This window comes from Sturnira hondurensis, unplaced genomic scaffold, assembly GCF_014824575.4.
Source record: "Sturnira hondurensis isolate 20B ecotype Veracruz unplaced genomic scaffold, ASM1482457v3 Scaffold0020642, whole genome shotgun sequence".
Classification (NCBI taxonomy): Eukaryota; Metazoa; Chordata; class Mammalia; order Chiroptera; family Phyllostomidae; genus Sturnira; species Sturnira hondurensis.
Window position 1 is genome coordinate 3,274,212 of NW_028093273.1, and position 26,301 is coordinate 3,300,512.

General features: G+C 35.3%; 1 protein-coding gene across 3 annotated transcripts in view; it reads right to left on the reverse strand.

The window, feature by feature from the left end:
• Positions 1–26,301, reverse strand: part of VPS13A (vacuolar protein sorting 13 homolog A) — a 213,835-nt gene that overhangs the window by 80,683 nt on the left and 106,851 nt on the right. For all 3 annotated transcript variants that reach the window (XM_037030342.1, XM_037030343.1, XM_037030344.1), the window contains exons 33-39: positions 25,565–25,866; positions 16,043–16,190; positions 10,194–10,341; positions 9,173–9,300; positions 8,654–8,823; positions 7,885–8,102; positions 6,684–6,916 (exon numbers count right to left, since the gene is read on the reverse strand). In XM_037030342.1, coding sequence (XP_036886237.1) covers positions 6,684–6,916; positions 7,885–8,102; positions 8,654–8,823; positions 9,173–9,300; positions 10,194–10,341; positions 16,043–16,190; positions 25,565–25,866 — 1,347 coding nt within the window. The remainder of the gene's footprint in view (positions 1–6,683; positions 6,917–7,884; positions 8,103–8,653; positions 8,824–9,172; positions 9,301–10,193; positions 10,342–16,042; positions 16,191–25,564; positions 25,867–26,301) is intronic.

The following is a 26,301-nucleotide window of genomic DNA, read 5'->3' on the forward strand; positions in this document are numbered from 1 at the left end:
CCTGAGATAGCTGAGGTTGACACCCTTACAATTCCTAGTGTTCCTCTAGTTTGACTCAGAAGTTACGTGAAAGAAACACGCATTAACTTCTTGAAAGGGCTCTTGGTGTGACTGAAAACTGAATTTTTGATCTAAGGTTTAGCAAAAGATTTTTTCACACAGTCTTTTCTCTATGCTATACTTTGGCAGCCAGTTCTGACTTTTAACATCTTAGGTCATTTAGAAGGCTAAGAATTATTAAAATCATTAGGTCCTAGTACTTTTTGTTTTATTGTTTTTCTCACAATTTCTCTCTGCTGTGGCATTTTACTATTGAAAAGTAGGCCACTGGGTAGCGCCTTCAAATCAGGCAGCTAGGAAATCTTAGTTACACATCTATGTTGGTCACTTATACATTCTGCTTGATGTAAAACAGCAAGACAATTTTGCAAAGCTTTCTGTGCCTACATATCAAGCCATCCCTCTAGTTTCCAATAACATGTCTTTTATTCAGTACCTTATTTCTGATAATTCATTAGCAGCATTCTCAGAGACCATATGTCTACCAAGAGTCTGTTCAGCACAATTTAGGCTTTCTCTACCATTCATCTCAAAATTCCTCCAGCTTCTCTAAACCTCTGAGTACTGCCCAGTTCCAAAGCTGTCTCCATATTTTAAATAACTACTGCATCTTATTTCTGGTACAAAGATCTGTATTTGGCCCTGGCTGGTGTGGCTCAGTGGACTGAGTGCTGGCCTGCGAACCAAAGGGTTGCCGGTTCGATTCTCAGTCAGGGCACATGCCTGGGTTGCCAGCCAGGTCCCCAGTGCGGGGCATGTGAGAGGCAACCACACACTGATGTTTCACTCCCTCTCTTTCTCTGATCCTTCCCCTCTGTCTAAAAATAAATAAATAAAATCTTTTTAAAAATCTGTATTTGTTTCCTATTGCTGCATAACAAAGTACCATAAACTTGGTGGCTTAACACAACACAAATTTATTTTTTTCTTCATTTTCATGAGATAGGAATCTTGCTGAAATCAGGTACCAGCTGTTTGTGTCCTTTTCTGGAGGCTTGACCAGGAAAAAGTCTATGCACATGTTCATTCAAGTTGTTGGGAGAATTCACTTCTTTATGGCCCTAAAACTGAGATCTTGTCTCCATCTGCTTGCTGCTGTCAGCCAGGGACCATTTTTGACTTCTGTTTTTTATAGGTCATTTATAGGTTCTTACCATGCAGCCTTCCCCACAACATGGCAGCTTGCTCCTTCAAGGTCAACATTTTAAAAATTAGGTTAGGCTCACCCAGATCCTCTCTTTAGTTAACTCAAAGTTAACTGGCTAGCAACCTAATTATATTCCTTGGTCCTGTCCACACTCAGTGGGAGGAGACTATACTGGGCACATGCAACAGATTGTAGAAGTCTTAGGGGCCGTTTTAGAATTCGGCCTACACTAACAATAAAAAATAAATTCAGGAAAAAAATACGACAACCAAACCCATTCTCCAAAGAAATAGCAACTAGTATGTGACTTAAATATTCAATGTTCTTTCTTGAAACTTTAAGGATAGGAAATTGTAATCACATTACAATACAAAACCCAAGAGTTTCAACATAAAATTTGTGTTATATCTTCACCTTAGGGAAGAGAAAAAAACAAAAACAAAAAATATTATTTTAAATACATATAAAAGTTTCTAACTTGAAACTTTTTAAATTGGCTTTTTTGTAGAGCCCCTTCCCAAAATAAATAGGAAAGTATGCTCTGCTCCTTAGCTAACTCCTGTATTTTCAAATCTAGTTAAGATATCAAGGATTAAAAATGCAGCTGGTCTAACATGTTAATGACAACACTACATTACAGTCAAGTTGTCCATAATAGAGTCTATATATCAATTTAAAGAGGCAGAAATATATCTTAAAATAGAATTATTTTCCTACTACTACTATTTTATTATCTTCAACTACATTCACTTTAATTTTAGTACTATTTTTATTTTTTTCTACTTTCTACTCTGATTCTCACTATGTAATTCCCATTTTATATGGTTTTTCACTATTGATGCATTATTTTCTTACCGCTACTGCTTCCCCTTTAAAGAAGTGACCTTCAGCTATCTATAGATAGCTTCAACCTCTATAGAAGCCTACAAGAGCTCACTATAAATTCCCTACTTCACAGCACTATCGTGGTGATGGGAAGACTGCCCCAAGTTGAGCAACACTGAATAACGAGAAAAAAGGAAAAGTAATATGAGTATAGATGTTGGTAGGTGGAAAGATATGGGGTGGGGACCTGTGCTCTTTGGAACCCAGGTTTTCTGCATATGCCAATCCTTCATTCTGAAACGCACTCCTATGACTCCCCTGTTTTAGCTCAGCTGGTTAATACCTACTCATCCTTCAGACAGCAGCATAAAGGTCACTTCATCTGAGATGACTTCACTACTTACACTCCACCAGAACAGTTATAGTCTGTTACTATGGAATACAACAATAAATCAAAATACCCCCAAATTAAGGATTAACCCATAAATGAAAGACTGGTATGCCACTGCAAAAAGCATCAATGTAATTTATCATAAGAATAGTAAAAACTACTACAGTTTTTTAAAAGGATGACGGTAAACACTCAATAAATGTCTACACTTACTCATAATTAAATTCTTTTATATTAGATATAAAGGATTTCTCAAAAAACTGAAGGTTTTATATATAAACTCATAAAGAATATCAAAATTATAGTAATATCATCTCACTTAGCAATAGGAATGCAATGTGATGAATCCTTATAGTCAAGGAGAAACAAAGAATTTGACTTTTGCAGATAATTTTTAGAAAATCTAACATTAATAAAATAGTACAAGTCACAAGCTTAGAAAAGTTATAGAATAAAATAAATTCATGAAAAGAGCTAAAAACCATTTATAATAAAAACAAAATAAATTAAATCTCTGGATCATAATTTAGTTTTTTTTATAATTGAGAAATTTATTTAAAGTTCATTATAAATCCCTAATAGGTGAAATAAACTCAGATAAATTTATACTCTAGGGGCAGCAAAGATAAGCTTATCTCATATGTTAATATTTTAAAAAATCTGGGATCACATATCCTTTGAAAATTAAATAAATTCTCATAGAAAGAAACACATATACAGTAAGTCCTTACTTAGTGTCCTTGATGGGTTCTGCAACTTTAAGTGAAATGACAAAGTGAAACCAATTTTACCAAAGGCTAATCAATACAAAGAAGTTAAGTTCCTATGGCATCTCATCAGTGTTATAACAACACATTTAGTTAATAATTGAACTGAACAGCATTACTCTAAGACCTGTTATACACAACACTTCATATACATTTTCAAAAGGTTTGCAAATAAATAGTCAGTGGGTTCACAAATGAATGCTGAATTAAGAAACTTTGTTCTAGCCCTGGCTGGTGTAGCTCAGTGGATTGAGCATGGGCCTGCGAACTAAAGGATCACGGTTTGATTCCCAGTCAGGGCACATGCCTGGGCTGTGGGTCAGTTCCCAGCAGGGGACACATGAGAGGCAACCATACATTGATATTTCTCTCCCTCTCTCCTTCCCTTACCCTCTAAAGATAAATAAAATCTTTAAAAAAAAGAAAAGAAACTTTGTTCTAATAGAAAGTGAAAATAATGCCAATTAAAATTCCACTAATAACAACTTATCAAGATGCATGTGGCCAAAAGTGCTAGTTGGCCATAAGTATAGTTCTCAAAATTCCCTATTATCATAGAAGTTTCCCTTGAGACTTGATTGCCCATCTAAAGATATCCTTTTTTAGACTTTTATTTCCATCTTTGAAGGGATCAACTCATGGCAGAACAATAATCCACCTACCAATTGAAATATCATGTAAAAAAATTCTGCTTAATAGGACAAGCAAGCTACCAAGGCAACCTTGCCAAGTGCCCAACAAGGGGAAAAAGGGGCAGAGAAGCTATCTCAAAACTTGGTGGTAGTTTAAGCAGAAGGCTACTGTTAGTAGAGCGAAAAGGGTATATTTTCAAACAGTCAGCAAAATGAGGCTGAGAAAAAATTATTTCAGAATCTGCCAAAATAGGCTAATAGGGCTCCCAGACAAGACCCTAGAGAAATACTATTTAGTAATGGATATGAGTCAGAAGTAAACAAGGCCAACACTACAATTTAGCCTTCAATAAATTTAGTTTCTACTGCCTAACAAAGTACAGTGAAACCCTCTTTAAAGAAAGAAAACATCATAAAAGCCTCTATAAAATTTCATTATACTGTCTGACATTCAATTTTAAAATACCTGATATAAGAGAAACAAACCCCAAAGGTAAAACAGAAATATAACTCAATTATTGCATTAGCAAAAGTAAACTTTAAAATAATTGTGAATAATTTTTAATAAAAAGAATAGAAAACAACTATAAGAAGGACTGATTGTAAAACCTAAAAATTCAGTAATAAAAATCAAGACCTCTTTCAATAACTGATAAAACTGACAAAAAATGCTCTAAGAATACAGATGATCTAAATAATAATAAACAAGCTCTATATAAATAGAATTCTGCTCCTCAAACAATAAAACACATTTTTCCAATGTATTTAAATATTCATAAAAATAAAATTAACTATCATGGGAAGAAATTTGTCTTTCAAATTTCAAAGAATTTCAAAGAATTAAAATCAGGGTATGTTAACAGACCACAAGGATATTAAGGTAGAGATCAATGATAAAAAGATAGCCAGAGTCATATAAACCTCTCTAAGGCTAAGCTCCAAAAGTTTACTACCTATGTTTTTTTTCTATATAATTTATTGTTTCAGGCCTTCTAAGTCTTTGATCCATTTCATGCTAAGCAAAGTAAGTTAGAAAAAGTCAAGAACCATATGGTTTCACTCATGTGTCATACAAGCTGAAAGCAACAAATGAACAACAACAAAAAAAAGAGTCAAACAAAAACTTGGTATGGTGGTTGTTAATAAAGGGAAAGGGGTGGAGGATATTAAAGGATCAAGGGATCAAATACATGGTGACAAAGATCTGACCATTTGTTCTCCTTATCACCACCACTCACCTCTAGCAAACTACAAGCTTGACTCATTATAAACTACATTTGAACAAACAGAGTAAATTACATCCTGGGAACAGCAGAATAAGATGGAAATAGCTTGGTTCAACCATAGCCATTATATTGAGACATTGGACTATGTTCCAAAAAAGAAACATAGTTTTAGCAGGCTTTAGCTCTCTTTGTGGTGGCGGTACCTCTTGTTATAGCAACCTAACTAATATCCTTGTTAATATCCTAAAACAAAATTTCACACCTAGAAATAGGTACTGCTGCAACAAAGTAAAAAAAATATTTGTGGTTGATTTAGCAATTAGATGGACAAAGTATATCTCAAAATACAAAGTGGACGGATGACTTTAACAATGCGATGTATCAAAGTACTTGGTAAAACTGCTACTGGTGATAACTGGGAAAGAAGACCACACAATTTTTAAACAGCCAAAAACTTTAGCAATACAGGTTTGGAACATTTAGAATGTTATTGTATTACTAGCTCTTTCTGCTGTTTGCAAAGTCCTATGAGGGAAAGTAAAATACTGAGGAGACTCAAGCTCTAAAGAGAAGCCTTAGTAAAAGATAAGACTGTGGCTCCTATTCTTTCTCTGACAATTCTTGTTAAAATCAGAGATAGGAACCAGCCTGTGGCAATCAACCAATCGATCAATCAGTGACATTACAACTGTTCTCTCTCTCTCCCCCTCCCCAAACCTACTGTTAAAGTAGTCTTTAGTAAATCAGTTGAAGAGAGGATTTCTCTGGGCACAAGGTGACTCCACAAAAAAAAAAAAAAAAGACCACATTCTCCAACTGTTTTTGCAGATAAGTATGGTCACATATGGCTATGTTCTAGCCATATGATGCATATAGAACATATATACAATTTCTAAGTCATCACATGAAAGAGAATCAGATACCCTCAGTTTTCTATATCCTGTCTTGCCTTAGTGATGAGCTATTGGCTTTGCAACTACAGAATTATAACCTACATTTCCATGTTGACCATTTTTAGAATATTTATGCTTCTATTATTCCTGTAGAAGGATAAACATTTTTATAAGTGTTTTATAAAAGTACTAGGAATCAGATAGTTAACTTGAGAAGATGTCTTTGAAGAAATAAGTTTTAATGTTATAAAGAAGGCCAGAAGGTTGCTAGAGTAAAATACAAATGTGAAGTATGTCAAAGCAAGTGGCTAAAGTTCTAATATATTGCATGAAGAAACGCCAAATCATATAACTGAGCAAAATGTCCAAATGGGGGAAAATATGAAAAAAAATAAAACTGCAACAATGTCTCAAACAACTGGTAGGCAATCTTCAAGTCCTAAGAACAATGTGGAATTGACATGAAGACAAAGTCCAAGTAGGGTCTGTAGAAGTATGAAAATGAAAAGGGCTTTTCTTAGTGAGACTTCACACAGAGACATAATACAATGAGGAACAACTGGAAGATTGAAAAGAGTTTCAAAGTGAGCATAATAATAATCCAGATTAGGCTCTCCAAGCAAAAAGAGAGGACTTTATAGAGAAAGGTTGGAAAGTCTGTAGGTAAAATTCCTAAAGTGGTATGCATATACTAAATCCAAATCAGTTTATAATTAAGCAGACAATTAAATAATAAACTCACTGTAGTGATTTTGTCTTTTCTCTTGTCTGGAAGAAATGGGCATGCTCTCATTTGGAGATCTTTAATAGCAGCAGTCATTGTATTGTTCTCAAGGTCACCTTTCCAACAAATTTCACATTGTGTTGTAACGACTAGTGCGGGAGCATCATTTCTTGTCATATCGGCCACAAACACAATTTCAGGGTTTTTAATAATAATATTAATTTCCCACTTCTCTTGTTCCTGTACAGGTACTAAAACAGAAATAGAAATAAATGAATAATTTAAAATCTTTCTAAATCATTGTTATATATATATTATTTATAAAAAATTATTATTTATGGGAAAATGTTATTTTCATTCTAAGTAAAAAGTAAAAGAAAGGAATCTTAGATCCCAAATAAATAGCAACTCTCTTAGTATAAGATTTGAAGAAGCTACTGATATAAGGGTATTTAAAAACGTGGACAAAATCTTGACTATATAATGGTAGAGCAGAAAACTAATCCAGTTTCCAACTTCCAACTTGATACTCTTTCCACTATTCCACAATAAATAAAATATGTCAATGACAGTAAAAAACTATAAGTAAAACATAAATTAGAGTATTTTAAGTTAAAAGACTATCTTTAATAATGAAAAGGAGTGGTTGGTTTGTTATTTTCCCCTGCTGGTTTCCTTTCAACAAATTTTTTCAAATTACTTCCTGCAGAGAAATACATGTACTTATTATAACAATGGTCTCATAAGTTTTGAACCCAATGCATATTCACACCTTGAAAAATATGCAAACTGAACATCCTAAGAGAAAAGTTTTCCTGTTATGTCTGAAAAAATAAAGATTTTAACTTACAAATTTACTTAACCTCATCAAATAGAACAGCAATTTTCAACCTTTTTCATCTCATGGCACACATACATGAATTACTAAAATTCTGCAGCACAGCAAAAAATACATTTTTTGCTGATCCGATGGAAAAAAATAGAAATAATTTTAATTCATTCACATGGGGTGGCGAATGTTGTGTTGGCTGTTGTCACTTTTTTATTTGACAATCTAAGAGAAATGAGTTCAGTGTCCCTGACTTAACAGTCAGGTACTGCATGTTTTAAATTCTTCTGGCACACCAGTTGAAAATCACTGATCTACAAAGCTAATAAGGTAAGTGCTATTGTAGTACTTCAATAACACAGATATTAAACACTTCAGTTAATAACTAACCTTCCTCCTTAGCAGTCCATGCTTGAACACTGGTTTCCACAGCAGTGCCTGTGGTGTAGGCCTCCAGAAAGACATTTGCAACTGTCAGCAGAAATTCCACACTTGCACAAATATACATTTCTTGAAGGACCAAATCAGTCACACAACCATCTCTGACTCTCTTATACTTTACATCCATCATGTCCTTTTTGTCAAATCCAACAGTCAGCCCTATCATTCTGAAAAACACAGTAATAATTCCTATGAGTATTTTATAAATAACTGACCATGGCAATAAAACCCCAAAGACCTCTTATCCCTTTCACTGACAGCCAACCAGCATCTAAAGCCATTTCTCACAGGAGGCTCTCCAGGTATTCCACATAATAGACTTACAAACTTCTGGGGCATAACTGTTTCATAAATTAGAAAGTGTGTCTTTAAGAAATTATTGGAATTTTGAATCTCAGCATAGTTTTTCCTCTCATTTTTTCATGTACTTCCCATTACAATTTGAATAGACTGATAATAATTAAGATAATATAGGTTAATTTTTAAAAAACTAAAATAATGCCACTTTATTTCTATTTAATCAATCAATCAACCATCCAGCAAGAAGAGCACATAACTGAACCAAGATATTTTAAATGTTGACTGATAATCATGACTCAACTGAATTAAAGCTTTGAGGATGTTAAGGATCTACCCAGAAAATGAACATGCAACTTTGGGAATAAGTTTTGTAAAATGTATCAATCATTTCCCAAGTAATAACTCAAAACATCATTACCTAGGAGTTGCTTTCTTGACATGAGGTCTTTTATCATCTAAAATACAGTTTTTTAATGAAAAGGCAGAAAATGTTGAGTCATCTGTATACATTTTTAAAGTGCTTATTATATTCTCCAACTTAAATTCAGCAAGTTTAAGCGCAGGATCACGAACATCTGTAAAGGAAGTCTATGAAAGAGAAAATCGATACAAATTTTACACAAATAAAAAAACATTTCTTAAAATATGAACTACCACATTCTCTATCTCCAAAGGACTCACTCATGAAAGACCAGAAAATATGTTGATTGTAATTTAAAAATTTACCTTTCACATCACTGGTTATAAAAAAGATAACTCATTTGAAAAAAAAAGTGGTTAAAATTATTTTATTATTAAAATGAACAGACCAATAATTTTCTCTCACAGAAACATATACTCTAAAATATACGTGAAATATTAATAACTGTTATCTTAATAAACACTCACTATGTAATTTTCATCAAGAGAAAACATTTTCTTTTTCCCCCCACCTTACCTGTTCAGGCCCTGGGCTGTACAGTACCATGGTGAGATAATCAGTTCTGAAACTCATGTTCAGGGTCGTCTTCACCTGAGAGGCACGGGGATGCACTTCTACCACGGCAGCTGTCACTACAGTCGTTCCTTGAAAAAATTATTAGATAAAATAAAAGTCAGGAAAGACAGCACTCATTAAAACAGACTTGAAATAGACTCAACAGAATTATTAATTAAGTGGGTATAGAAGAGAGTGACAGTAGTAATAAAAACAGCCACATGATGTTAATTGTTAAAATTGGGTAATGGGCACATACATGTTATAAATGTAGGGTTGTTTGTATATTAGGATTCTCTTTGACTGAAAAGCTGTGTAAAAATCTCAAGGCTTTGTGAGAGTAAATTTTATGAGCTACTTAAGATAAGTAGGTTTGGGGATCTCCCAAAATGCCAGAATGAGGAGAACCTTTTTGTTCTTGTCAAGCAAAATCATCCCAACAGCCCTAATTGATCCAATCTCCGTCTGAGCTGATGTTAAACCTAGAACCCAGTCCAATTCCACATAGCACATTATAGCCAATATTTGATGCACAGCCTTTCTGAGTTATGGTTCCCTCTGTTTTCTTCCTTCCATCCAACCTCCAAAAATTTGTAGAAATCCAAAATTAATGTTCATCCTCTCTTAATCATCTGATACTCCTAATATCAATTAAAACACCCCATCTGGGTTAGATGCTGCATTAGGTTAGGAATGAAGGAGAAGAGGAGGTAAGGGGAAAAATACTGAAAAAAAAATCTAGAGGGAAGCTGGAATAACAAAAATAAATACTAAGGAATTTAGTCAAAACAAGACTAAGAATTTTGAATAAAAAAATCAACAGAACAACTAATCATAAACAATTTAGAGATACTTTAATGGGATTAGATAATACAAGAAAATTTATAAATATTATTTTACCCAAAACTAGAAATAGAGAATGGAAGGAAGGAAGAACAGTGGGAGGTGTGGGGGAAGGAAGAATTGAAGGCCAACAACATACCTCCTGAATGATGTGATACGTTATTCACTCCACTAGTGCCACTGTTCTGATCTTTTACTCCAGCCGGTGAGACATTATCACCTTCACACCATATGTTACCATATAATGTTTTAAAAATAGTTGTTATATCTTCTTGACTAAGAATAAACTGTTAAATAAACAATATTTGCTTATTTTAATATTACTACTTTACATATTTAAAAAATTCCCAAACAATAAAAATAATTCTTTCATTTCAGTACTCAACAAAACCATTCTTACATGAGGTATTTCTACTAACTGAATATCTAGTTTTAAATAAACTTGCGAGATCTTCAGCACCATGTGAAACACAGAATTAAATAGAATGTCAACACCAATGAAGCTATGAATAGTGAACTGTTCTTGTTATGACTGTACTAATTAACTAGTAATTTTAAAATTTAAAATAAAATTAAATGTTTAAGTATTTATTTAGCTACACTTTCCTGGTTTATAAGCAGCTAAATTTATAAATTAGGGTAAAGAAAATAATACATTTATATGATGAAAATTAGTTCACAATGTATTTTACATGAATTTCTTTATTTAAACCTCACAAGTCCTAGATATAAAGAGTATATAGTCCTAGCCCTGGCTGGTGTAGCTCACTGGATTGAGCACGGGCCTGTGAACCAGACAATCACGGTTCGATTCCCAGTCAGGGCACATGCCTGGGTTGCAGACCAGTTCCCGGCAGGGGACGCACGAGACGCAACCACACATTGATGTTTCTCTACCTCTCTCCTTCCCTTCCACTCTAAAAATAAATAAATAAACCAAAAAAAAAAGAGAATACATAGTCCTGATTCTACAAGCAGTTGAGGCTTAAGTGATTTAGTATCATGCTTTAGTCCACTTAACAAATTTAATAACTAAAAACCCCATGTGTTGGGATTTAACCTAAAATCACCAGCATAGGCTCTGTCTTAAAACATGGGATGGCTAATTTTATGTCAGTTTGGCTAGGTCACAGTATCTAGATATTCCTAGGTGTTTTATACACGCACACAAACACGCTGCAGACCATCTACAGAATGCCCAGCTGCCTTCTGCAGCAGACCCACTAGAATGGCCCACTTAGTGGTTAGCTGCTCTTGTAGCCCGTCTAGGCAGACGGCATATTTGACCCCTCTTGGACCTCAATCTCAGTGCCAGGAAAAGGCTAAATCAAGTCTTCAAGATGTCAGTGCTATGCATCCAGGCTATGTGTACACAGAAACCCATACATCATATTTGTTTTATTTACCTGGAAAACTCTAATTTAAAAGCCACTATGAAAAATAAAGATAAAAAGACCTCTCAGTTTTAAATTAATATATTTACCTCAAGGGGATAATTTTAATTTCACAAAATTAACAATTTGGTTTTCATCAGGCTTCCTTTGGCTGCATTGCAAAGGTGACACAGGCGTATCTTGTAGATATTGTGGGTTTGATTCCAGACAACCAAAATAAAGTGACTCACACAAATTTTTTTGTTTTCTAGTACACATAAAAATTGTGCTTACACTACAGTGTAGTCTCTTAAATACGAAACAGTATTATGTCTAAAATAAAACAATGTGCATATATTTATTAAAAAATACTTTATTGCTAAAAAGTGTTATCTTCTAAGCCTTCAGTGAGTCATTATTTTTTTGCTGTTAGAGGGTCTTGCCTTGATGTTGATGGCTGCTGACCAATCAAGTTGTGGTTGCTGAGGTTTGGGGAAGCTGTGGAAATTTTTTAAAATACAATAACAACCCAAAGGATTTTAAGAACTTACTACAAACAACTATATGCCAAGAAATTTGAAAACCCGGGTGAAATTAACAAATTTCTAGTAACTTATAATCTTCTAAAACTGAATCAAAATGAGGAAGAAAGCCTGAACAGACCAGTAACAACTAGTGAAATTGGAGCAGAAATCAAAGAACTCCTGACACAAAAAAGCCTTGGACTAGATAGCTTCACAAGAGAGTTTTACAAAACATTTAAGGAAGAGCTAACCCCTACCCTTTTCAAACTATTCCAAAAAATCTAAGACGAGGGAAGACTCCCAAACTCTTTTTATGAGGTCAGTAAGGTAACAATGACGTCTGCCATATTGATTAACTTTTTTCATGAACAATTTCTGTATGTCATGCAATGCTGTTTGATAGCATTTTATCCACAAAACTTCTTTCAAATTTGGAGTCAACTTTCTCAAAACCTGTCACTACTTTATCAGTTAAGTTCATGTAAAATATAAGAAGTCCTTTGTAATCATTACAATAACTTTACAGCATTTTCACTGGGAGTAGCTTCCACCTCAAGAAACCAGTTTCTTTGCTCATCCATAAGAAGCAACTCCTTTTATCATGAGATGGCAGCAATTCAACCCTATCTTCAGGCTCCACTTCTAAATCTAGTTCTCTAGCTATTTCCATCACATCTGTAGTTATCTCCTCCACTGAAGTCCTGAACCCCTGAGAGTTATCCATGGGGGTTGTCATCAACTTCTTCCAAACTTCTGTTAATGGTGGTGATATTTGACCTCTTCCCACAAATCATGGATGTCTTTAATGGTACATAGGATGGTAAATCCTTTCTAGGAGGTTTTCAATATACTCTGCCCTGATCCATCAGAGGAATCACTACCTATGGGAGCTATAGTCTAACGAAATGTATTTATTCAATAGTAAGACTTGAAAGTCAAAATTACTCCTTGATCCACAGGCTGCAGAATGGATGTTGTATTAGTAGGAATAAAAATAACATTAATCTTGTATCGCTTTATCATAGCCCTTGGGTGACCACATGCATTGTCAATGAGCCACAACACTTTGAAATCTTTCTTTTCCTGAACAGTAAGTCCCAAAAGTGGCTTAAAATATTCATTAAACCATGTTGTAAACAGATATGCTGTCCATCAGGTTCTGTTGTTCCATGTACAAAGCACAGGCAGAAGACATGCAGCATAATTCATAAAGGCCATAGGATTTCAGAATGGTACATGAGCGCTGGCTTCAACTTAGAGTAACGAGTGAATTATCCCCTAACAAACGAGTAAGCCTGTCCTTTGAAGCTTTAAAGCCAGACAGTGACTTCTCCTCTTTAGTTATGAAAGCCCTACATGGCATCTTCTTTCAATACAAGATCATTCCCTCAATATTGAAAATCTGTTGTTTAGTGTGACCACCTTCTTTGATTATCCCAGCTAGATCATCTGGAAAACTTGCTGCTGCTTTTACACCAGCATTTGCTGCTTTACCTTGTACTTTTATGGTATGGAGACAGCTTCTTTCCTGAATTTCAGGAACCTTAACTTCTGCTAGCTTCAACTTTCCTTCTGCAGTTTCCTTGCCTATCTCAGCCTTCAGAGAATTGAAGAGAGTTAGGGTCTTGCTCTGGATTGGACTTCAGCTTAACAGAATGTTATGTCAGGTTTAATCTTCTAGCCAGACCATTAAAACTTTCTCCATATCTGCAATAAGGCTGTTTCACTTTCTGATCGTTTGTGTGTTCCCTGGAGTACACTTTTAATTTCCTTCGAGAACTATTCCTTTACATTCACAACTTGACTGCTTGTTGCAAGGGATCCAGCTTTCAGTCTATCTTGGCTTTTGACATGCCTTTCTCACTAAGCTTAATCATTTCTAACTTTCGATTGAAACTGAGAGAGGTGGGACTTTTCCTTTTACTTGAACACTGAGAGGCCACTGTAGTGATACTAATTAGCCTAACTTCAATATTGTTGTGTTTCAGGAAATAGGAAGACCCAAAGAGAGAGAAGAATAAGGGAACCAGCTATACCAGGGGCCAGTTGGTAGAGGAGTTGAGACACATACATTAATCTATTAAGTATGCCTTCTTATATGGGTGTAGTTCATAGTGCCCCGAAACAATTACAATAGTAACATCAAAGATCACTGACCACAGGTCACCATGACGAATACAGTAACAATGGACAAATTTGAAATATTGCAAGAATTACTAAAATGTGACACATGAAATGACCAAACATTGCTGAGGAAATGTTGCAAACAGATTAGCTGCTCAAAGTAGGTTTCACATTCAATTTGTAAAAAAAATGCAATATATGTGAAGCACAAAAAATAAGATATGCCTCTATACTAATTTAGCTTTCTAAGATCAAGTTCATGTGTACTTTTATTCATATTACTTATGTTGTTTTAAAATTATTTATTTTAAATAATTTTAGTTTTTAAAAAAATTATTTATGACATTTATTTTATGATTATTGTGCAGCTGGCATTCAAAAACAGTATGTTCATACAAATTTATAAACTGAAGTCAAATATTGTAACTTCTAAGCCAATGTATTTCAAAGAGTACATGTATACTGAATGCCTGCCAAATCCTGATATTAATCACCATTCTTCAATCTTGTCAAGAGCCGGAAGCTGGAAAAACGGTAATGATCCCAGACTGTTGCTTGGTGGCTCGTACATGTCAGGACAGGCTGTGTGTGCTATCACCGAACACCTGCCAAGTCCTGCAGTACTCAGTTTGGATGTATTAGACTAGTTGGTTGTATAAGCTGCAGTACTCAGTTTGGATGTATTAGACTAGTTGGTTCCAGCTTCTCTCTGATGCAGAGCATAATGTCCAGGAGGGGTCAAATATGTGGACCAGGGGTGGGCTATAACTGCTAACTATTCAGGTGACATCAGGGTGAGGGAAGGCCCAATTTCATCTGCCCTGAAAGGCAGCTAAGCATTTGTGCATCATCTGAACATTCTGCATGGATTCTCCCTGGGGGACAGCGAAGAAAAACGGTGTTCTGTCCCCCACATAAACCCACCCAATGACTGTGCCTAGTGGGAGGAGGACTTTCTTGGCAGGCTACTTATGTTTTCTAAGTTTCTATCTTTTGTCTCACCAACATAAAGAGTCTTCAATTATTTATTATAAGAGGGTACTTTCTATCTGTAAGTTAGTAAGTCCATATAATTTAATACACTAAGAATTTAAAATTTTCTTCCTGTTGAGATGCTTTAAATTCTAAATACCCTTTTAACTTAAAAATCTTGAGACTTTAAAACAACTGTTTTCTCTTTTTTAGCACATTTTTAACAAGAAGAAACAGAAAAGAAAACTGGGGATGGGGCTAGAAAGAGAAACCTTCAGACACAACATAAGTTGCCATCACTTCAACAAAGCATGAGATAGTTCTGGCCTTCCATCAGGTCAAGAGGGAAAAGTATGAACTTGTGGATAGTTACATTAGGTATCTGTGAAGCAGTATCAACCAACAGGAAGGTAAAGTTATGCCTAAGGCCCTGACGCATTTGCAATTTTTGTCTTCAACTTCTCCATTCTTCTTGAACCTTCTGTAGATTATTTCATATATTCCCATGGCTGGTGATTTCCAAATTACCATTCCTAGCCTAGACCTCTCCACTAAGTTCTATATTAATATATCCAACTGACTACTTATGGTACCCTAATATTTGTTTCCTTCAGGGAATTTGCCACAATTGAAAACCATTTTAATAATGTATCTGTTTGCTTTTTTACTGTCTATCACACCTCCAGCTAGGGGTTGGTGGTATTTAAAACCACCACCAACCCCTGCATCAGACTGGTAAGTGCACAAAGCCACAGAAAATGTCACAGCTCCTTTGCACTGTATCACCAATACCTGGCATAGGGCCTAACACAGTAGATGTTCAAATATTTGTTGAATGAATGAGTAGAAAATATTCAATGAATTCTAGCTTGATATAGCTATTTCAATTCTGACAAAATTGATTAATAAATATATAACTTCTACACTCAAAATGTCTTATGTTCCCAAGCAATATTTTTTAACCAAGAGGAATCGGTAAGTATCCCAAAAATTACCTCCATGGGCTTTAGTTGAGCATTTACATTAAAGCAAGGAACTTCTTGGTACCACTCCCAGGATAAATTTCGCTTAACAATCACCTCAAGGTTTAATGGCAGCAGTAGATCCAAGACTTCCTGGTATGTATCATTAATAAATTGAGACCTATAAAGAGAAATGAAATTCTTCTGAATAGTTTCATGTATATGCAGATATTAACAATTAAATTTATAATTTTATATACTAATAGTAGAAACCATTTGTTTTGTGTATGTGTGAAGACAAAAAATAAAACCCATTAGGCTTTCCATATCAAATGAAACGTGTTCCTCCAGCACACCAGGAACCTGGGTGGCTTTCCCTTAGCTGAAGCGTTCTATGGATTTTTAAAAGAGAAGTTTTCAATTTGTATAAAAGTGCAACACATACAAGTTATGTTGTTTCTAATTCTTCATTTAATAAATACTTGAATCATTATCTTTATAAATATGTTGGCTTAAGTTTTTCTCTGGACAAATGCAAGAGTCATTAATTGCTATGTCAAAAGATAATTATTCTGGAAAACTTTTCCTTATCAGTACTACCCACTATTTGAGGCACATGCCTTTCCTGTGTGCTCACACAAATAACTCAAACTTTCTCTGTCATTCTATTTCATGAGCTGTATTTTAAAAGCTTATTCTCTTATCTGTAGTTTCAATTAGAATAAAATCCTCATAAGGGCAGGGCGTGTTTATCTCAGTCTTTGTTTTATTGCAAATACTTGGCTCAAGTGATTATAATGGATCATGCACTATACAATTATTTGCCAAGTTTCATTAAAAAAACTGGACCAATATGTAAACTACAACATAGGAGAGCTCCATGTCCCTCTACCCCAATTAAGAAATATTAATTATTAAATTTCTCACAATTAAGGGTAAACATTATTTTACTGAACTAATTTTCATCCCTTTGATTATTAATGAGATTAAACATTTCTATTAGTTGCTTATTGGTAATTGTTGCTCCTTTAAAGAATCTAGTAAGGTTCTTTACCAATTTTTTAAAATATCTTTTTCTTACTAGTTTAAAATATTTAAAGATTTTTATCCTTTGATAAAGATGCTAATTACCCCACATTTTATTTCCTTTTAATTTTGTTTTGATCACTAATACTCAGAAACTTACATTCTTATAGAGTCAGAACCAATCTATATTTTCCCCTTCCTTATCCCTTTTCTTCTTTCTTTGATGCTTAAATTAGGAATGTGTTCTACCCTATTACTGATACTTACATGTTATTTGCCTTTAATTTTTTTGCTTTATTTTTTGTATTTTGTTTAATCTTTATTGTATTTTTTCCATTATAGTCCCCTTATATTCCCCTCTCCTCATCGATCCCCACGCTGTTGTCCATGTCCATGATCCCTTTTTCCTCTTTGGTTAATCCCTTTACCCCCTAACCTTCCCCTAAGCCTTTAGCTTTTTAAATAGTGTCATTGAGATGATTCAGATCCATACAATTCACCCACTTTTAATCATTTATGGTTATTACTGGCACTCTGCTTGGCACCCATTTTGAAGAGCAAAATGGCCAACAAAATGTCCCCAAAAGCAAAAGCCATAGCATGAAAAAGACACTTGTTTACAATATGAGAGCTGAAATAAGAATGCAGAGTGTCACCTACTTTGACACCTCAGCCTAACATGTAGGCTTTGGGGGACCCAAATTTCTCACAGCTCTGCACATACACACAAAATGAAATGTACTGATTTCGGGGTTACAAGTAAGTACTGGCAAGTAGGATAGTTCACACACACAAAATCTGTGAATTATGAGGATTGACTATACGTTTATACACACACATAATGAGGAAACACACCACATACATGGTCAATTGCAGAGCTTCCTATTCTTCACTATTTGAATTATTTTAGTTTTATGACACATTTTAGTAGTATTTGATACAACAATATATTTTAGCAGTATCTCTAGTATTGTTATGATTCTCCCATGGCCCATCAAAATTTCTAAAATAACATTAATAGATTCTGTTCCCTTTTTATATTTCCAGAAAACTTAACAATTTTGAAAGGTTTTAAAAATAAAGTGTGCTGTGATTTTTATTTAGATTGGATTAAGTATATAAATTAATTTATAAGAAACTGATATGACATTGGGGAGAAGGGGGGATTAGTCAAAGAATATGTATGAATGACCCACATAAATGGACGACGGAGAGGAGACTGTCTGCAGGTGGACTGGGTGCAGGGTGTGCTAAAGAGAAAAACTAGGACAACTGTAATAGAAAAAAAAACAATAAAAAAAGAACCCTTCTAGAAAAACATTCTCTCTACATTTCTTCTTGGCCATTAAGTTAAGTTTTACAACCTGCCTTACATAGGCATTATAAATATATTTTTAAATTTTTTATTACAATTCAGTTTTGCAACAAAATGATTACAATACAAGTAGTAGCAAATCTGAAGTATTTCTTTTTCTTTATGTGCTTTCTATGAAGCTATAACTAAACTGAATTTTTGGACTTCCAGTCAAGATGGCAGCATAGGTAAACACAGCTTGCCTCCTCCCACAACATCAAAATTACAACTAAATTATATTACAACCATCATTCAGAACCATCAGAAATTGAGCTGAATGCAAGTCCTACAACTACGGCATTAAAGAAGAAACCACATTAACACTGACAGGACAGGCAGAGGTGCAGAAGTGGCTGGTCCCACACCCACAAGTGGCAGAAAAAAAGCAGGAGAAAGATCTCAGGAATGAAGGACCACACCAGGTCTCCCAGCCCAAGGTTCCAGTGCAAGGAAGATAAATTTCCATAACTCTGGCTGTAAAAAACCAGTGGGGACTGAGGCTGTGGAAGACAGAAACTGCTGCAGTCTCAGGCAGTTCCTCTTAAAGGGCCCATGCAGAGACTTACTTGGACTCACTCCCTCTGAGCTCCAGCACCAGGGCAGCAGATTGAAAGGCATTAGAGACACACGGGGAAGAACTGAATTGTCCAGCACCAAGGTGAAAGCTTGGGAACAGCTTTTCCCCAGACAGAAGTGCGGAGGAGGCCACTGTTCTTTTTCTGAGCCCTCCCCACACAGAGCCAGCAGGCGGGTGCCTCATTAGAGTCTCCACTAACCAGACTCACACTGTTAGACCCACCCTGGTGATTCCCTGAGGCCCTGCCATACCCATATTTTAGGCCTAACCAAGCTGCTTCCAGTGACTTTTCCATATAAAAGGCTTGTCTTGGTCCATGCTTCAGATTTTCCTAAATTATTTCAAACAAGCGGCATCAGGCTTCAGTAGGCCAGTACCTCTTGATAAGGTGCCCCAGGCCTGGCACCAGCAACAGTTGGCCTTGGTGCACCGTTTGGCCTCACCTGTGCACCTCCAAGCCAAACACAATTTGCAACCATCTGCAAGTCACTTTGTAGCTTGTGCTGTGTGACTCCTGACAGAACACAGGCAGTGGTTCCATGTGATCTAGGATATGTCAGAAGCAATCAAGGCTCAAGTACAGGAAAGTATGTACACAGCCCACATGTGTGTGAACCATGAGAACCCAGCTTGGGTAATAGGGGAAGCTGTGCTTCCTCATATTCAAAGTGATGAAAACCAAGGACCTACAAGCAAGGTTACTCTACTCAGCAAAGCTACTATTTAGAATCCAAGGACAGATAAAGAGTTTCCTAGACAATAATAAGCTAAATGAGTTCATTACCACCAAACTAGTATTACATAAAATGTTAAAAGGTCTCTTTAAGAATAAGAACATCAGCCCTGGCTAATATGACTCAGTAGATTGAGTGCTGGCTTGTGAACCAAAGGGTCACTGGTTCGATTCCCAATCAAGGCACATGCCTGGGTTGCAGACCAGGTTCCCAGATGGGCGTGCATGAGAGGTAACCACCCACAGATGTTTCTCTTCCTCTCTTTCTCCCCCACTTCCTCTCTCTCTAAAAATAAATAAAATATTTTAAAAATATAAAATAAAATGAATAAATGTAGAAAAAAGATCAAAACTATGATGGCAATAAATGGCATTTAAATACACTCTAAAATGGCAATAAATACATATCTACCAACAACTGAATCTAAAAAACAATATAAACAAGCAGAATAGAAAAAGAAATAAAGATATAGAACAGTTTGATGGTTGCCAGATTGGAGGGGAGTCAGAGGTGGGCAAGAAAGGTGAAGGAATTAAGAAATTCATATAGGTAGTTACAGAACAGTGATGGGAACACAAAGTACAGCACAGAGAATACAGTAGCCAAAAAACATATATGCATGACCCATAGACATGGACAACAGTGTGGGGACTGCCTGAGGGAGTGGGGGGGGCTGAGTAGAAAGGGCAAAAGGGGGGAAAACGAGACAACTATAAAAAAATTTTAGCCCTGGCTGGTATAGCTCAGTGGATTGAGCGCGGGCCTGCGAACCAGATGATCGCGGTTCGATTCCCAGTCAGGGCACATGCTTGGGTTGCAGGCCAGTTTCCTGCAGCGGTCAGTTCCCTGCAGGGGATGCACCAGAAGCAACCATACATTGATGTTTCCTTCCTCTCTCCTTCCCTTCTTCTCTAAAGATAAATAAATAAAATATTTTTTAAAAAATTATTTTTTATAAAATAAAAATAAATTTTTAAGTATCAATAAATTTTCAATGATTTCAGGGAAAACTGATTATATTCTATAATAGTAATTCTATTTATAAGGATTCATGTGAAGGAAATGAATTATCCTTAAGAAATCAATAGAAAATCATAAGTACTGATAAACAAAGATACCAAGCATCATTATAGAGTTATTTATAACAAAAAATGGAATCAAATTTCTAACAATAGGCAAATGGATTTTTAAAAACACTATGGAACATAATAATATATTTAGAAAATATTATGTACTCAAGAATAACATCAAAATATGGCATACTGTTAAGGGAAAAAATTAGAATCCAAAATATACAAAGTAATTCTTATTTAACTTAAATATATATCCATATATAATTAACTAGAAGAAACACAGTGAATTATTAATACTAGCTGCCTTTTGAATGGTCATATTGTCAGCAATCTTTAATATTCATCTTAATATCATTTTTTGTGCTTCAGTAAAAAATTAATCTTTGGACACAGAATTATTATATAGTGTTCTATATATATTTAGTAAAATGTTAAAAACAATCTGTTTGTAATATAGACTCACAACTAATAATTTACATCTACAATTTCCTAAAATCTAGCAATATGTGATTAAATACAGGTATATAAATATTCAATTTTAATAAATTCAGACTTTTATGTAGTTTAAACTCCAAGTTAATGAGCCATCTAAAGCTGAAAATCACTACTCTCTATGGGCTATTACTAAAATAGAAGTCTCTCACCTAATAGTTGCTGTAATTTCTGAAACCCCTAGTTTTAGTTGAACAAATCATTCTATGTTTTCCAGTCTTCACTAGACATATCATTAAGCTCTTATTTTAATGAAGCTTAACTTTCTATGGCATTCTATTAAACGGAGTCAGACTTTTCTCCAATACCTATCTCACGTGGGGTTAAGAGATAGAAAAGAAACACATTTTGCAACAGCATGGATGGACTTGGAGAAAATTATGCTAAGGGAATTAAGCCAGTCAATGAAAGAAAAGTACCACATGATCTCACTTATATGTGGAATCTAATGAACACAATCAACTAATGAAGAAAATGGTGACAGAAGTTTTTGGGGTTTTTTTCCGGAAGTTTAGATACATAAAACAGACTGGCAGATGCTGGAAAAGAGGCAGGGAGAATGGGATGAAAGATGGGGAAGGGATTAACCAAAAAACATTTATGCACAACCAATGGACATGGTACTGTGGGAACTGGTTTGGGGAGAGGAAAGGGTGGGGCTGGGTGGAGGTGGAGAAAAGGGGGAGACAGCTGAAACAACGGTAACAGCATAAACAATAAAAATAAAGTGAAATGAAGAAATGCCAAAAAATCTTTTTCCTAACTTGCAACTATGACCCTGAAATCTCATGCTATTCATTGAAGAATATCATCCAGGTTGACCATGTCTATTCTTCCTATAATCTATCAACAATGCCATAACCTATCAACAATCAACCAGTACTATATTTTATATATTTTGATTGTGCTATTACAGTTGTCTCATTCCCCCCCCCTTCGCTCCCCTCCACCCTGTACACTCCCTCCCACCCACATTCCGCCACTTTAGTTCATGTCCATGGGTCATACATATAAGTTCTTTGGCCTCTACATTTCCTACACTATTCTTACCCTCCCCCTGTCTATTTTCTATACCATCTATGCCACTTATTCTCTGTAGCTTTCCCCCCACCCCTCCTCCCAACTCCCCTGTTGCTAACCCTCCATCTGATCTCCATTTCTGTGGTTCTGTTCCTGTTCTAGTTGTTTGCTTAGTTCACTTTTGTTTTAGGTGTGATTGTTAACGATTGTGAGTTTGCTGTCATTTTACTGTTCATATTTTTTATCTTTTTCTTAGATAAATCCCTTTAACATTTAATATAATAAAGGTTTGGTGATGATGAACTCCTTTAATTTTATCTGCCCTTCCATTCTAAATGAAAGCTTTGCTATATAGAGCAATCTTGGATGTAGGTCCTCGCCTTTCATGACTTGGAATACTTCTTTCCAGCCCCTTCTCACCTGTAAGTTCTCTTTTGAGAAATCAGCTGACAGTCTTAGAAGAACTCCTTTGTAGGTGACTATCCCCGTATCTCTTGCTGCTTCTAAGATTCTCTCCTTATTTTTAATCTTGGGTAATGTAATTATGACATGCCTTGGTGTGTTCCTTCTTGGGTCCAACATCTTTGGGACTCTGAGCTTCCTGGACTTCCTGGAAGTCTATTTCCTTTGCTAGACTGGGGAAGTTCTCCTTCATTATTTGTTCAAATAACTTCCATTTGTTGCTCTTCCTCTTCTCCTTCTGGTACCCCTATAATTTGGATGTTGAAATGTTTAAAGATGTCCTGGAGGTTCCTAAGCCTCTCCTCATTTTTTTGAATTCTTGTTTCTTCATTCTTTTCTGTTTGAATGTTTCTTTCTTCCTTCTGGTCCACATCATTGATTAGAGTCCCAGTTTTCTTCCCATCCCTAATGGTTCCCTGTACATTTTCCTTTATTTCACTTGGTGTAGCCTTCATTTTTTCATCTAATTTGTGACCACATTCAACCAATTCTGTGAGCATCCTGATTACTAGTGCTTTGAACTGTGCATCTGATAGGTTGGCTATCTCTTTGTTGCTTAGTTGTATTTTTTCTGGAGCTTTGATCTGTTCTTTCATTTGGGCCATTTTTTTTTTTTTGTCTTGATGCACTTGTTACATAGTGAGGGGTGGAGCCTTAGGTATTCACCAGGGCAGGGCAACCCATGTTGCTTCATTGAGATGCTGTATGTGAGGAAGGGGTCCGAGAGGGAACAATGGTGCTTACTCTGCTCTCTGCTTTCAGTCACTTCCACCGCTTCCCACAAGCAAACTGTGCCCTTCTGGTGCAGATTCCCCAATGGGTGGGCTTGTGCACATTCTAGGACCCTGTGGGTCTCTCCAAAGAAATCTCCTGTGAGGCTGGAAGTTTTTCTGTTGCCACCTCAACCCCCATAGGTGTTTAGGTGGTTTGAGGCTTTATTTGCCCAAGCTGGAGCTCTGAGTTGCGTGATCTACCATTGTTTCTCCTGGTTTATCTGTGCATGAATGTGGGACTGCCAACTCCACAATCTGGTGCTGGGTCCTCCAGCCACCACCTTGCCCGAGTCCTCTCCCCACACCCATCTCTGCCCCACCTACCTGTCTGGATGAATGTTTCTTCTTTAACTCCTTGGTTGCTGGACTTCCATACAATTAGATTTTGTCAGTTCCGGTTGTTTTTTGTTTTCAAATTGTTGTTGTCCTTCTTTTGATTGTGCAAGGAAGCACAATGTGTCTACCTACACCTCCATTTTGGCCGGACGTCTAATCAGTACTACTTTTTGAGATCTCCAGTTTATAAAACCTTTTCTACATTCTTTTACTCTATCAGTACCATCTTCTCTTTAATTTCTGCCCTCTCCATTATCCAGTAACATGACTCAAAACTTAAAATCCTGACCCACTAACTTCAGTCACACCTGCAAGATGTGTTAAAATTCTGTCTTGCCTGAATCCAACAGACTGCTGGACTCCAAATATCAAATATCAAGATTGCATAAAAAATTATACATTATTAACTCAGGGATACTAACATCAACAGAATCCTCAGCAATGCCTCAATATTGCCAGTTTCCCTCCTATATCTCTATCTACTCCTTTTTAGTCTCTTTTGAGGATTCTTTTTTTTGCCAATTCCTTAAGTATTGGTATTGCTAAGTATTCTGTCTCAATTGTCCCAGTCTACAAAAACTCACTATGTGATATTATTCCAATGGTTTCAATAACTAGCTAAATATTACTAAAAACTCCCAAATCTAGAAATCAAAACACTCTCCTAATATCCAGACACATGTCTAACTGCTTTCCAAATCTCTTTCTAGATAGATCCATATAAAAGTCATGCAACCACTTTCCAAGTTACTATGCCCATGACAGAACTCGTTGCTATCTTCACTGTACTGTTTTACCCCTGCATTTCTCAATTTTATCTCAATGAACTGCACTATTACCAAATACTGAATGTTACATGCCTACAACCTGTAGTCAACTTTAACTTCTCTCCTTTAACCCTAACATCCACTCAACTCAATAAGTACTATTAATTCTACTTTTTAAATTTTTCATAATTGGTTAGTTCCCTACTACCTGACTTCCTTTATCCTAGACTGTGCCATATAGCATTCTTATCATGAATTACCACAATAATTTTTCCAACTTCCAGTTGTCTTCTTTTGACCTATTTTCTACAACCCTTCCAAAATCTATATGTGATTCCGATTTTACACACCAGCTCATTAAAGTCATTAAATTTTACCTCCCTCAACAACCCAATGAGGGAGATAATATTTATTCATCCTTTTTAGAGATAGCTCACTATTATACTTCATGTTCCTAACACAGTTACTGGGACATATATGGTGCTTAATAAATGCTCAAAATATTCAACTGATGGAAATTTCTCCTTTCATCTAAGATAGAATAACATGAGTTGGATTTATTCTCCTGACCCATCAACAGACCCCCCAAATATTGTGACATGAATAAATGTTTTATATTAGAAATTTCTCCAATTCTCCCATAACCTTATAATTAATAAATAACTACAAATATGTATAAATATTCTTCCTCAGATAACTTTATGGTGTTCTTAATTATCTAAGAACTAGTTTTCAAATACTTTCTTAAGTTTTTAAAAACTAGAAGACTGTGACTGGTTTTACCAAAAAACAGTTGGGGGACATAGCATCACAAAATTAAATATAGTTATAATAAAATAAAACCCCACTGTAAACAGAAAACTCAGGATACCCAAGCTTTTAATGTAAAAAGTCAGAAAAAAAAACTGCATTCTACGTAAATATACTTATGGAAAGCTTACCTATATAGTCGCATTTCACTCAGTTTTATCGTAATCAGATCAATAATGGGTGGGGGGTTGCTCTGGCTCTTTATCACATGAAATGTATTGGTCATTGTAATTAGTCCAAAATCAGCAACAAAAACATTTTCAGAAACTGGGGACTGTGGGATGAGCACAACTGGGGCTTTGATGTTAACATCTAATGCCAATCTAGAACTTCTTTGTGCCAATTCTTTTACACCAGTAGCAGCCATTCCTGCAGCCTGAACAGTTGCCTCAGCCAAAGCTTCTTTAGCTGCTTGAAAATTATCTATAAATGCCTGTAAAAATAACAGAAGTATATTTGTAAGGTTACCATTAATAAATAAGCTTATTAAATGTATATGGAGGTTTATAATTCTACCTCCATAAGAAGATATTTTTCTTGGTACAACCAAGCATTATTTTCAAAGTCTGGCTGTGTATATTAGGTCTTAATTTTCTGTAATAAAAACTGAGAAATAAAAATAGACAAAATTACAGTAAAACAATAAAAATCTAGTACCTGGAACAAAGTAACATGTGGATATTGTAATATTTCACTGATATCTAGTTCATTATCTTACTTTCTCTAATTGTCAAGCAATTATACTGTACAACCTCAATGAACAGAAAGGTTATTCGAGTTTATAAAATAAAATAATAATAAATGTTTCCTTAAAAAATTAAAAATTTTATAATTTCTGAATTCTGAAAAAAATACTTCAATCACCTAA